This window comes from Pithys albifrons, chromosome 1 (genome assembly GCF_047495875.1).
Source record: "Pithys albifrons albifrons isolate INPA30051 chromosome 1, PitAlb_v1, whole genome shotgun sequence".
NCBI lineage: Eukaryota > Metazoa > Chordata > Aves > Passeriformes > Thamnophilidae > Pithys > Pithys albifrons.
Genome location: NC_092458.1, coordinates 8,582,415 through 8,595,630, shown reverse-complemented (window position 1 = coordinate 8,595,630; position 13,216 = coordinate 8,582,415). Strand labels below are relative to the sequence as shown.

General features: G+C 45.9%; 1 protein-coding gene across 5 annotated transcripts in view; it reads left to right on the top strand.

The window, feature by feature from the left end:
- The window catches only part of NHS (NHS actin remodeling regulator), a 255,642-nt gene extending 247,157 nt beyond the window's left edge, over positions 1-8,485 (top strand). For all 5 annotated transcript variants that reach the window (XM_071556207.1, XM_071556116.1, XM_071556291.1 and 2 more), the window contains 3 exons: positions 114-3,068; positions 3,556-3,682; positions 4,419-8,485. In XM_071556207.1, coding sequence (XP_071412308.1) covers positions 114-3,068; positions 3,556-3,682; positions 4,419-5,043 — 3,707 coding nt within the window. In that variant the 3' untranslated portion in view covers positions 5,044-8,485. The remainder of the gene's footprint in view (positions 1-113; positions 3,069-3,555; positions 3,683-4,418) is intronic.
- Positions 8,486-13,216: the final 4,731 nt, after the last annotated feature.

The following is a 13,216-nucleotide window of genomic DNA, read 5'->3' as shown; positions in this document are numbered from 1 at the left end:
AGATTAAAAATAAAGAATACAGCAGATAATGCTTCTTGGGTTGCTTCGCGGGTTGTCTCGTGCCAGGAAATGTGCAGCTATCTCCCACTCACCCAGCTTTCCGTGTGTCCTAGATTCAGACGAGTCACCAGTGGCAAGAGAGCGCAATGTGATTGTGCACACAAACCCAGACTTCTCTGGCTCCAGCAACAGGAGGTCGGGGACCCGGGACTCAGAGTGCCAGACAGAAGAAATCCTGATAGCTGCTCCCTCCCGGCGACGGATCCGTGCCCAGAGGGGGCAGAGTGTTGTTGCCTCCCTCTCCCACTCTGCCGGCAACATCTTGGTGCTGGCTGACAATGGGGATGCTGTCTTCGCTGCTGCTGTAAGCAACCGCATCCGCTCGCGGAGCCTTCCTCGTGAGGGAGCCCGGGCCAGTGAGGGCCAGGATGCCACTCCCAAGACTGCAGAGTATGAAGCAGAGCACTTCCTAGCTGGTCAGAAGAGGATCCCAAAAAAGGGGAAGGAGGTCTTGATCAAGCAAGGTTCACAGGAGTGCCAGCCCATTAGTTTAACTTGTCCTCAGCACCTGCACAGCCCCGAACACAGCATTGGTGAGAGGGGGAGATCACGGCTGTCAAGGATGGTTGATTCAGGCAGCTGTGAGATTTCATCCAACTCAGACACCTTTGGGAGCCCAATTCACTCCATTTCCACAGCAGGAGTCCTGCTCAGCAGCCACATGGACCAGAAAGATGACCACCAGTCTTCCAGTGGCAACTGGAGTGGGAGCAGCTCCACGTGTCCCTCGCAGACATCTGAAACCATTCCTCCTGCTGCCTCTCCTCCACTGACAGGCTCTTCACACTGTGACTCTGAGCTCTCGCTCAACACCGCTCCCAATGCCAATGAGGACTCCAGTGTCTTCATCACAGAGCAGTTTGGTGAACATGGAGACAAGGTCAGGGGCCACAGGGCAAGCTCCTTCACCTCCACTGTGGCAGATTTACTGGACGACCCCAACAACAGCAACACGAGTGACAGTGAGTGGAACTACCTGCACCATCACCACGACGCCTCCTGTCGCCAAGACTTCAGCCCTGAACGCCCAAAGGCAGACAGCCTGGGATGCCCCAGCTTCACCAGCATGGCCACCTATGACAGCTTCCTTGAAAAGACCCCCTCGGACAAGGCAGACACTAGCTCACACTTTTCTGTGGATACTGAAGGATACTATACCTCCATGCACTTTGACTGTGGTCTCAAGGGTAATAAAAGCTACATTTGCAACTATGCAGCCCCAGGCTCTGAGAGTGGCCAGACAGGGAGCATGACTTCCAGCCTGGCTGACTGCACCTGGCAGGAGTGTGTGAGCCACAGGAGACAGGGACGGCAGAGCATCTCACTGAAGAAACCAAAGGCAAAGCCAGCCCCACCAAAACGCAGCTCATCTTTGAGGAAATCAGAGGGCAGCACCGACCTTCCTGACAAGAAAGAACCAAAGATCGGTGGTGGACAGCACGTCTCTCACACTGCCAGGGAGATGAAGCTGCCCCTTGAGTTTTCAAACACACCTTCCCGAGTAGAAGGCCCCAACCTGCCAGCCAAGCAGGAGCTTCCCTGGGCAAACCAGGGTGATGGCGGGTTAAAGGACGTTCCATTTGACACTGCCGATATCCCTTCCTTTAAAGATGAAGGTGCTGAACAACCTCACTATGCAGACCTCTGGCTTCTGAACGACTTGAAATCCAGTGATCCTTACAGGTCCTTGTCCAATTCAAGCACTGCTACGGGTACTACAGTCATAGAGTGCATCAAGTCACCAGAGAGCTCTGAATCCCAGACATCTCAGTCTGGATCACGAGCTACTACTCCATCCCTCCCCTCTGTTGATAATGAGTTTAAGCTGGCCTCTCCTGAGAAGCTGGCAGGGTTAGCCTCACCCTCCAGTGGGTACTCCAGCCAGTCAGAGACTCCCACCTCTTCATTTCCAACAGCTTTCTTTTCAGGACCTTTGTCTCCAGGGGGGAGCAAGAGGAAGCCGAAAGTACCAGAGAGGAAGTCATCACTGCAGCAGCCACTCTCGAAAGACAGTGCTGCCTCGGTGAGCAAAGACCTCGAACTTCCAATTATACCTCCTACTCACCTTGACCTAAGTGCTCTTCACAATGTCTTGAGCAAGCCCTTCGCTCACAGGCACCAGCTGCATACCTTCAGCCACAGCAAGCAGAGTGCAGTCGGGGAAGCCCTGCAGCCCAGCCCTCCCTCCGCCCTTGCCATCACACCCTCTGTTCTCAAGTCTGTCCACCTTCGGGCAGTCAACAAGCCTGAAGGAGTGAAACACAAAGGCACCACCCCAGACCTGCTCTGCATACAGGAGACTGCCTTGACGGCGACTGATGTTTCTCCAGGCAAAATGAGACCACTCTTAGCTAAGAAACCAGTATCGCGCCAATACTCTACAGATGAGGCCATAATGCTGTACATTGACACTTCCGCAGCAGAAGCAGGCCCTGGAAAGCTGCCTTTAGAGAACAGCTCCTCTTTTGGTGGACAGAACAGCTGTGAGCAAGAAGCTGTAACTTCAGCAAGTGTGAGTCTGGTTGAAATTGAACCTACAAAGGACCAAACGCACCTGGCCACTGAATGCTTACCAGAAAGCTCTCTGAATCAGACATGTGCCATCTCTGTGGATGGGTTTCAGCAGGGCTCAGCTGTCCCCACAGGTGATGATGAAACAAAAAATCCTGTCCAGGGAGCAGAAATAGTGTGTGACCTTCAGCAAGTGCAGTCTCAGCAAGAGCTCTCCACAGGCAGCGAGGGGAGGCTGGAAGCTGGGCCTTTAGATGAAACCACAGCTCAAGCTGAGGGACTGACCATCAGCTATCAGTTTAAGCACCAACCCGATGTAAGCCACCATGTGCCTGGGAATATCGGCTACAAAACAGAGATGGCAGCAGTTAATGCACTCGGTGAAGTGGGTTGCAAGCAGGAAAATGATATCGCATCAGGTATCCCAACCAAAAGTGCCTCTGATGACAACAGGGCAGATGAGACGGTGGGCAGCACAGATGAGCCTTCGCTGAAAGGTCAGTTGTGAACTGTATCATACCCAATCATGCAAGTTGGGACATGACTTGTAGTGAAGTCAGAGAGCAGGCTGGAGTTGCACATCAGCATACCTCTGTGGGTTTAAGCACAGAGGCCCCATGTCCGTTATCTGGCCAGCCAACCCAAAGATGTTTACACTTTCTCAATATATTCAGACCTTTCTTTTTGACACTTATTTCCTCCCCTGCGCTCCCTTCAGCTGAAAAGAGGGAGGTGCATTGGCCCTGAGTACAGAGGAGCCTTAGTATCACAGCTGTCCAGGAAATGGGAGATCCCATGTTCAGTGTCTAGCAGTGCCCCTTTATGGGCTCCAATATGCAACATACACAATACTTAGATTAGAGTGTAAGGTTTGTATGGTGGTATCAGCCACTAGGCTGTGAAGAGCTGATGCTTTGCATTGCCAGGGCTGTTGCAAAGTACAGTGGGGTTTGACTCACAGCGTGGCTTCTTTCCTTGTTTAAGAGTCTTCTCCAAGCGATGAGTCCATCATGTCTCCACTAAGCGAGGAGTCACAAGCTGACGCTGAGGATGTCTTTGTGTCGCCAAACAAACCCCGCACTACCGAGGATCTCTTTGCAGTCATCCACAGGTGACCTAACATTGCGGCAACAGAAGTGGTAATATGCATCCCTGCAGAGCTGCCCACTAGCAGTAGCTGCAGGGTGGTTATTCTGTGGTTGTCTTGGCCTGAAACTGCCTTCTTAAGTTAACTCATTTTAGCTTTCTAAAAGGCAGCTTTTAAAAGATGGTTTATTATGGTCTAGAGTGTAGTCCGAGTATTTTCATGGCATGTGTAGGATACTTTAGAGATGACAACATCAGGCCATTCTATCTAACAAACGTACATGTCTTAAAAAAAAACTACCTTCAGTGGTTTCTGCCTTCTGTCCACCAGTCCACAAGATGTTGTGGCAAGAATTATGAGAAGGCATCTCTTCTATTTTAGAGTATTTTGGTCAGCTGAAATCTGTGTTCACAAGTGAAATTAAAGATTTCTGATACTGAATAGGTCACACTGAATATTACTGTTACCTAAGACTCTGTATGCATTGTTGTCTTTACACAAAGCTAGTTGTGCATAGTTGTCTTTTGGAAGACCTGGGTGATGTTGAGCGGGACTCTGTGGCTCAGTGTATCACGCATTACACAAGAGCTACTCCAGCTTAAAGTGCCATCAATCACTGCTAGCCTTGAGCATTTGACAGAGGGATTATGAGAACTCTGCCTAACACAAAAGGACGGTCAATCTGTAAAAATCCAGACCAGCGCTAAGTGTTATACTACAAAGGTAACATATGAAAGAGTTTTCCTCTGTGTTTTTACAGATCAAAAAGGAAAGTTCTTGGGAGAAAGGATTCTGGAGACCTTTCTGTAAGAAGCAGATTGAGAGCTTCAGCTGGGACCAGCAGCCAGCCTCCCACCAGCAGCACGCTGTCCACCAGCAACATGCCACCAGCCGGCGGCGGGGGCACTCCTATTAGCAGTCAGAGGTCCCCTGGGCTCATATACAGGAATGCCAAAAAGTCCAACACATCCAATGAGGAGTTTAAACTACTGCTCCTTAAAAAAGGCAGCCGATCTGATTCCAGCTACAGAATGTCCGCCACAGAAATTCTGAAAAGTCCTATTTTGCCCAAGTCTCCTGGAGAGCTGATGGCAGATGCTCTTCAGAGCACAGAAGAGTCTCCTCCTGTGACAAGCCCTGATGCATTGTCCCCACTCTCTCCCTGCTCCCCCAGGGTCAACACAGAAGGATTCTCCTCCAAGAACTTTCCCATGTCGGCGTCTTCGAGAGTGGGGCGGTCACGGGCGCCGCCAGCAGCCAGCAGCAGCCGGTACAGTGTGCGCTGCAGGCTGTACAACACACCCATGCAGGCCATCTCGGAAGGAGAGACAGAGAACTCGGATGGCAGCCCCCATGACGATCGGTCTTCTCAGAGCTCGACATAGGCTTCATGGGTGCCAGGCTGCCAACACCGCTTGGGCTCCGTAAGGATGGCAACATAACAGGCCAATGCTGTGGCAGTCAAAAAAAAAAAAAAGAAGAAAAGGAAAAAATTGCAGGGCAGTATCAACACTTAAATGTGTTTGCATTCATAAGATGCTGGGGAAACAAGAGGACTACAGCTGTAGCTATTTATTACATTACATTTTCTAAAAGAAGGAAGATATGCTATATCTGTTCTGTTTTCTTTTGGCTTTATTTGGTTTATCCCACTCTCATTTCCATTGTCACTGTAGATTTCAAGACTATACACTTTCCATAGAGTTAAAGGTGACTGTGGGTGGTTTTGTTATCCCAGAAGCTGCCCATCTAGATACAAATTCCTCACTGTAGTGCTTCCCTAGGGAGAAAAAAAAAAAAAGAAAATGCTCTTGAGATTTGGTATTTTTCTACACTAAAATGAGCTGAAACAAAATTTAGAAGAAACTAACAAAACATATGTATATATCATATTTTTGATAAAAATTTGTAAATAGAGTTATCAAAAAGTGGACGTGGCAAATGATTTACTGCGTAACAACTTTGTTTATAGAAGACAAAAGAATTCAAATGTAATAACTGTATTCTGTGAATACCATTTTCATATCAAACATAAAAAATCCATATGGCCACTGATAACCACTTTCAGTGTGATAGGCCTGAAGGATGACATTGAGCAGTGGAAAGGGGGAATTCTCCACCTTAACTAAGGAAATGGAAAGGCTGACTGTGAGGGGATTAAAGTAACCATTTGTCTTTCTAAGGCAGCTCCAAAGAAGCTAACTGGAAGGTGCAGCTGGGAAGACTACCAGGAAGATTGGTGGGGAAGACAAGTGTGTTTCTGATGGCACAAAGCTGTGTCTGATGCAAAGCCTCAAAGAGTCCCATCCCACAGCCTCCCCTGGGCTTTTATTCTTGCAGGGATCGCTTCAGAGAGGATAGACGTGAGAGGAAATAATACTTAACTTTCATATTCCTATTAGGCTATTGGGATACATAACACAGTCATAACCTGGTAACTATAATCTTTAAACACGGTTAGTCTCTGGTTCGTAAAGGAAACAAATAAATTCTAAGCATGCAAGAAGCGCTTTCAATTTATCAGTAAATATCCGCAATGAGTTTTCAGTGAAGCTTTCTCTTTGTGCTGATGAGATTCATGCTACCTAAATATTTACAGAAATGACACTGTGAAAACATAGCTGGGAAATAGGTATGTGTATGCATTATTTATATTCATTGGTGAGCTGGGAAGGGGAAAGCTCCGGTTCATCGTGCCAGCCACGTACAGTAAGGATCTTGTCTGGGTTTACCAGAAACTGAACAGGGTGGGGGAGTGGGGTGGGGCGGGAAAGGAGATACATCAAAAAGTAGCTGCTTTGATAAAGATTAAGGCAGGGAGATAAAAGCTGAATTACTTGAAGTTACTTGAAATGTTCTCGTCTTAAAACCATGAGAACATGTGAGTCGCTTTATACTTTTAATTTTAAAATAGAATAAAACCAACAGGCCTGATCCTCCTTTGGGCCACCACAATTCCCACTGATGTAGCCTCGTCCATGCTACGTCGAGGACAAGGCCCTCTTTATCCAAAACTGATGCAGTTGGTGTTGGTTGCCGCAGGATATGGTTTTGAATAGAGGAAAGGTTAGTGCAGAGAAAACAGTGTGAGGAGGAATGGGGTGTGCAGTAGGACAGGTCATGTAGGATGGCAGAAAGAGCACACTTTGGTACTAAAGAAATCAGCTAAAAGCTGGCTTTAAGCATAAGTAAATAATAGGGAAGCGGGATGTGTGAATTTGGTTTTTACTGAGTTTATTTCTTTTAATCACAGAATGCATAAAGCTGGGAGTTTCGAAAAGCAAGCAGAGCATGTTTTAAAGAGGAAGGTTCTACCTAAAACTGTTACAATTTTAAAACGTCAAAGCAAATCAGAACAGTTGAACAAATCCCAAATTAGACATAAGACATTATTCAGGGTTTTCCACTGTCCTCCTGTGTAGCCTGGTTGCGTTTGTTTGGTGAGGGAGAGTCACTGTGCATGTGGTATGTGTTGGGATGAGGGGTGGTCCATCAGTCGAAGGGCTGCAAAATCATCTAAAATAGTTTTTCAGAAGGTAATGGGAGCAAGGTTTTGGAAACAAAAGGCAAATCACATTAGTAGTATAGTTAAGAAAATAAGTCTGAATACTAGTGAAGTGGATGAATGAGAATGTTTTAAGAGGAAATGTTTAGCACAGAACAAACCACTTTCTGGAGAATATGAGTAAAGGAAATTTAGATACCAGGCAGAAAATCCTTAGTTTGTCATCTTAAGTAATTTTCCATAAAAATTTTACCAGGAGCACTTTTCCAATACGTTTAATAGTCCTGAGTTAAATAATAATTCACAACTATGAAGAGAATACAGATGGTAATACTTTTTGTTACCAATCCATAATTTCATAGAGATCAAAACCAGATATATATACACTAATTTTTTTTTAACAGAATGGCGAGGCAATCTTTCACATAAAAAAAGGACACCGAACAATCCCATTAAAATAGTCTCCTTTTCCTTAAGTTCCTGGTTTATATTTAGCAGCTTGAAACCCAAATAGAGAGATTCTAAATCCGCAGTGAAGAAAAGAGTCATAAAAAACATGGGAGTCCGAGGAAGGCAAATGGCAGGGATCCCTGTAGCATTGCAGGCATGCCACTAAGGCACCAGAGGACAAGCCATAGAGCAAAGGGAACATCACTCACCTCTTGAGACAGGGTACAGTACGAGCATCAGGTAACTGCTGAACCATCATTTCAACCTACTGTTCTGTTGCTTGCACTGATGTTATGAAAATTATTTAAGTTATACAGCTGTGTTCTGGAAAATAACATTTCCCCTTTTCTCCTTTGTTTCTTTTTTCTTTTTTGTTGTTATTGTGGCAGCATAGAGGGCATGGGATAGTTGTAGCAAATAAAGCATATGTTTGCTTTTGCCAAAGGTCAGTGATTGAGTGCATTTGCTGCAATGGTGGCAGATAGAGAAATACTGTAGGTTATGACTTAAGGAATTTAAAAAAATTAAGAAGGTTACAGTGTAACTATTTTGGTACTAGCACCAGTTCATGCTGGCAGAAAAGACAATGGTTTATGGACTTGCATCCATTTTGTATTTTTGTAATATTTGTAAATACAAACTTTTTAAATTGTTGCAAATACGGTTTCTTTTGTAAAATGTTTTCAAAGTTTACATTAAATCCAAGCCTTTGTATATTTTAGAGCTGTGCAACACTTTAAGTCTTGTATTTATTTTTAGTAAAAACGGTGACAGTTTCATTGTGAACCCCTCTCAAAAAATGTGTTGGAAAAGTTTGATTACCTAGAAAGTGTGTATAGAAACTGCAAATAAACGTGACTGCAATTAAATCACACCTTCTCTTTACTTTCTTGTAATGAGATGTGAAGTCTAATCTACAGACTTACAAGTATGCTATTTCCAAAGATCACTCTTAGTCCATTATACATTTCAAACCCATTTAATCATGTTTTCTCTTCAATTTAATTTTTTCATAAACTGAGTAGGGAAGAATCTGTATCCAAACTGTCATTGACTTTGAGTGCCCACCAGTGCAATTTTGCCAGAATATAAGACTGCTGAATTTGCCCTATATTTTTTACAGGCAAGAAAAATCTAAGAGAAAGAAAGGTGGGATGAAAAATGCCAGTTTTTTCATCTGGAAAAGAAAACAAATTGCAGCACTTCAGACACAAGGCATAGCAAATCCAGTGACTGGACCTTATCAGATAAAGCAAGCCTTGGGCAAAAGGCAGACCACAGATTAAAACCACAAACTTTGAAGTGCTAACACTACCTTATTTTAAAATGGTTCGGTTATCAGGAGGTTGATAAGGCAGAACATGGGATCTAAGTGTTTAAACGACAGTGCCTGCATGTCCCTTTAAAAATGGAGATGAAGAAGTGCATCATGAAAGTTTGGTTTCAGCTGTCATCCTGTAAGTAGCCTTGGAACACTGTACTTGTTACTTTAAAAAGATATATGGAAAAAAAAGCTGAAATGCGCAGATCTGGTGTCCGGGGTGGGGGGGAGGAGGGGGAGTGCAGGGAATGCTGCTACACTATCTGCAGTGATACCTGGCAATGGCATGAGGATTGCCCTGATGATGTCTCCAAGTGGGAATCAGTTTGCATATCATTTGTTGTAACTAAATGGTCAAGTAGTTAATGATTATGTAGATCATTCCGTTATCTCGTGCCTTTCACAACCCAGAAATAGAGGTAAGCAAGATCTGTAAGAACTACATTCGGGATACCCTTGAGCTAAATTATGGTGAAATCGTGCCAAATGATCAATTAGAAAATTTTATTTATGGCAGAAATTATTTAAACCTTATGATAGGTCAAACGGCCTGTGGCAGCAAGGATTTAAACATTTCTGAACAGCACATGGCAGCAGTGATTTCTGAACAGCCCACAGATTCAACTTTCTAACAGAGAAAGAATGGAATATACCAGGTTTCCAAGAGATCTCCTATATCGGTGGAGCAATTTATAACCAGTGATCAATTAAACTATTTATTCACAGTTGGATCTTGTATTTCTACTTTGCTCACATTTTTATCATCAAGGTCAATTTCCATTAACAGTGCTTGTCTCCATGATCAAGCTGCCTCATGAGGAGCAGCATGTGGTTTGGATTTGAATTATTTTTTGTCTTTTTTGTAAGGAGTCGGGACTGGATTCCACTGTATTCTGTAGTCTGTTTTAAAATAGACTGTCTCTAATGGTGGGTCCCACCAATTATTCATAGAACAGTCAAAGTGAAACCTGTTGTATGCCTGGTTACAATTTCCTTGATCTTTTCAAGGAATTCTCTTCCATTAGGTTACAACAGATTTGTGCCCACAAATTATCGCATTCTTAGACCACCCTGGCAGTAACTACTGTTGTCATATTGGACAGACTTGGTTTTACACAAGTAACTGAACCATCGCTTCGGCACTTTGACCGTGCTTTCTCCAATAGGCCATGCCAGTGCTTCAGCCTGAATGAGACCTGAAACTACTTCGACCCCAGCCAGCACATCCTTTTTTCCTCCTGATTTCTTGAAAGGACCTATAGAATTTATTTGCTATGTCTCTCATTAAGCCTTGTTATCTCTCAGATGAAGTGAGGGGTCTAGTAGGGGGTGGTGATCAAGGCATGCACTGCATAGCTCCCAAATCACCAGCCACCCTCGACCTGAGAGATCTTTTAAGTCCTGAGTGGCTGCATTTAACATGTAATCAAACACTAGCAAAGCTCCCCTTTTTCTTCCTCCCTCTCCTTCTGCTACCATTACTGCCAAGAGAAGTTAAGGAATCCACCTGGTTATTCGCAGAATTACGGAATGGGTCAGGTTGGAAGGGACCACAGTGAGTCATGGTCCAACCTCCCTTACTCAACAGGATCATCCCAGAGCACATGGCACAGGATTGTGTCAAGGCAGTTCTTGATTATCTCCAGTGAGACTCCACAATCTTGTGAGGAATAAATGGGGCAGTTTTATTACAAGCAGGGTTTTGTGGGTTGTTTGTGGTTGGTTATAGTTACTTATAATCACTCACAGTTGCTTACAGTTGGTTGCTTATTAGATTTACAGGCTGTTTATTGCACATGTTAAGGCAAAGCAGAGAGTATGTATGGCAGAGAGACCAATCTGGGCTTGCTGCCAAGGGACCATGCGGCTGGGAGAGGGAATTAATGCACTGTGTAGGACAACCAATGGAATTCACCAGAGAGCAGTGATTGCCTCTTAAGAAGGAACCACCAATCAGACCCAATGAGACCTTTTTAGGGGAAAAGGGGCAGAGCTTGGTATGGGAGGAGCTAGGGAGTGGTTATGCAAAAGAAGGTCTATAAAAAGGGTCACGCTCGTCTGTGTTAAGGCCCTGACATAGGTCAGGGCACTCAACACGTGCTGTTAATGAGAGAGTTCTTTGCTTCAGTTTTTGGCAGTCTCCAAAACTTAAGGGGTATTTCTAACAATCTCTCCAGGCAATCTGTTCCAGTGCAGTCACCCACACACAGGAGTTCTTCCCTGTATTCAGCTGGAATTCCCTAGGTATCGAGTGTACCCATTGCTGCCTCGTGTCCTTGTGGTTCCCAGCTCTGAGATGAGCCTGGTTCCATCTTCTTGGCACTCCACCTTTAGGTGACACAGTAGTTAAGAGGTGAGGTGGACTGCTGCTCTCCTGGTGGGCTGCGCCTCATCCCACCAAGGTGGTCTTACACTTACTGGGGTCCAATCCCCCTTCCTATTTATGCTTTTGCCGCAGTCATAACAACTTCCCACTGGTTCTGTTCCCAAAAGGGAAGGTCTTCAGCACACCCTTCAAATACCGCGTAAGAGGCCGCACGGGCGCATAAGGATTCTCTGCGTCTTTATCCCGCTCCATCCTCGCTGTTCCGCCTCCGGCCGCGCGCTCCCTCCCCCGGGGCGTGGCGGGCCGGGAGGGGCCCTCCGGCCCCCTGTCTGTCAGTCCGTCCGTCAGTCCGTCGTGGCCGAGGCGGCTGCGGGCGTTCCGCTGCCCCGGGGCTCTCCCGCTCCCGCTCCCGCTCCCTCTTGCCCCGGGGCGCTGCCGAGAACCCCCCGCGCCGCCTGCCCCGCAGCGCCGCGAGCTGGGCGCAGCTGCCCAGCGTGGGGCCGGAGAGTACCAGTGATGCCAAAATTCTTGGTAAATCCCGGATCATAAAGAACTGCTCAAAGAGTTTTGCTGTGTTAAGCAGCAGATGTTTCTTTATTAACGCCAGTGAGGAGAGAAGGGTTAGCAGTGCATGACCCATTCCTCCTCCCATGCTGTGTCAGCTTACACATTTTATACCTTGCTTACTACATATGCACAGCGCTTTCCATGAGTAGCGGCCTCGCTCTTCTTCGGCCTCATGGGGGGTCGTTTCAGGGGCTCTTCCTCGCTTAAACTTTTAATCTCTCTGCTGGACACATGCTCTGTGCCCTTGTTTCCCCCTGGAAAGCCCCTAGTTTGTTGTATCAGTTCTCCAGCTGCTTTAGCTGAATTCTGGATAACTGTGAATTAAGTTCTATTTTAGCTTCTTCTAGGCCTTGTGGCATCTGGAAAAAGATACATTTTCAACTAGTGAATTCCACAGCTTGTAGCTTTTCTCATATGTACAATCAGAAAGCCTTCTCCCCCCAACCAAAACTTAAATCTTAGAACAAAAATCCCCAAAGTTATATAAAAAAAAATTTAAGCTAAAGTGTCTTATTTATACAAAGTCTTATCACCAGGCTGGCCGTGGTGAGGGGGTGTAACCCTGTGGGGTCCACACCGTTCTCCATGGAGGGTGTTGTGGCAGGATCCACAGGTGGTCACACATCAGCCGAAGGCATCCGCTTCCTCACACTTTCCATGATCCGTGGGTGTTTGAATGGAAAAGGGTCCCCTCTTTTCACAGGGTCTAACCCTTCTGCCCAGGCCTCACTCAATAGGATGCGGTCTCCTGTGAGGAACACCCTCCACACCTATTCAGTTTCAGCAGTTTCCCAGGGGCCCCGGGAGTATTTTGGCCTAATCTGTAGGGAAATAGGGGATGGGGTGTGTGCTGAGTCACTGAGCACCTCCCAGGCCATCAACAGTCTCTCTTATAATCAGGGGCCGCATTATGTCCCCCTTCTCCTACAAATAAAATGTCTTCATATTTTGTAAGTTAATCCAAGGGATATGCTAACTCAACAGCCTACCCTCCTCATCATGAGGGAATGAGGCCTCTCCAACTGCTCCCATAGTATTTTTCCCTTTCTAATCATTCTGCCAAGGCAGTCAGCAGTCTGATTAGTTTTCATTCAGCAGCAAACTGATTGGAAAGAACCTGTGCCTCATTTCCTAATTTTTCCTGTAAAACTTTAACCAAGCCTTGCAACAACTCATTTAGCTTTCTACCTGTTGTCACACATGCCTGTTCTGCTGGGTGGCAGCTGAGCACTCAGCACCACGTGGACTGATCCTTTTCCTTTTCCCCAGTCTCAGCCTTTGCTCTTCGGCTATGATGGTGATCTTATCTGCCACTGTCTGTGGATCATGTTACAGGCCCAAGCCATGCCAAGGGCAGAAGGTTGGGCATTAAAAGCCCCTAATCATTCC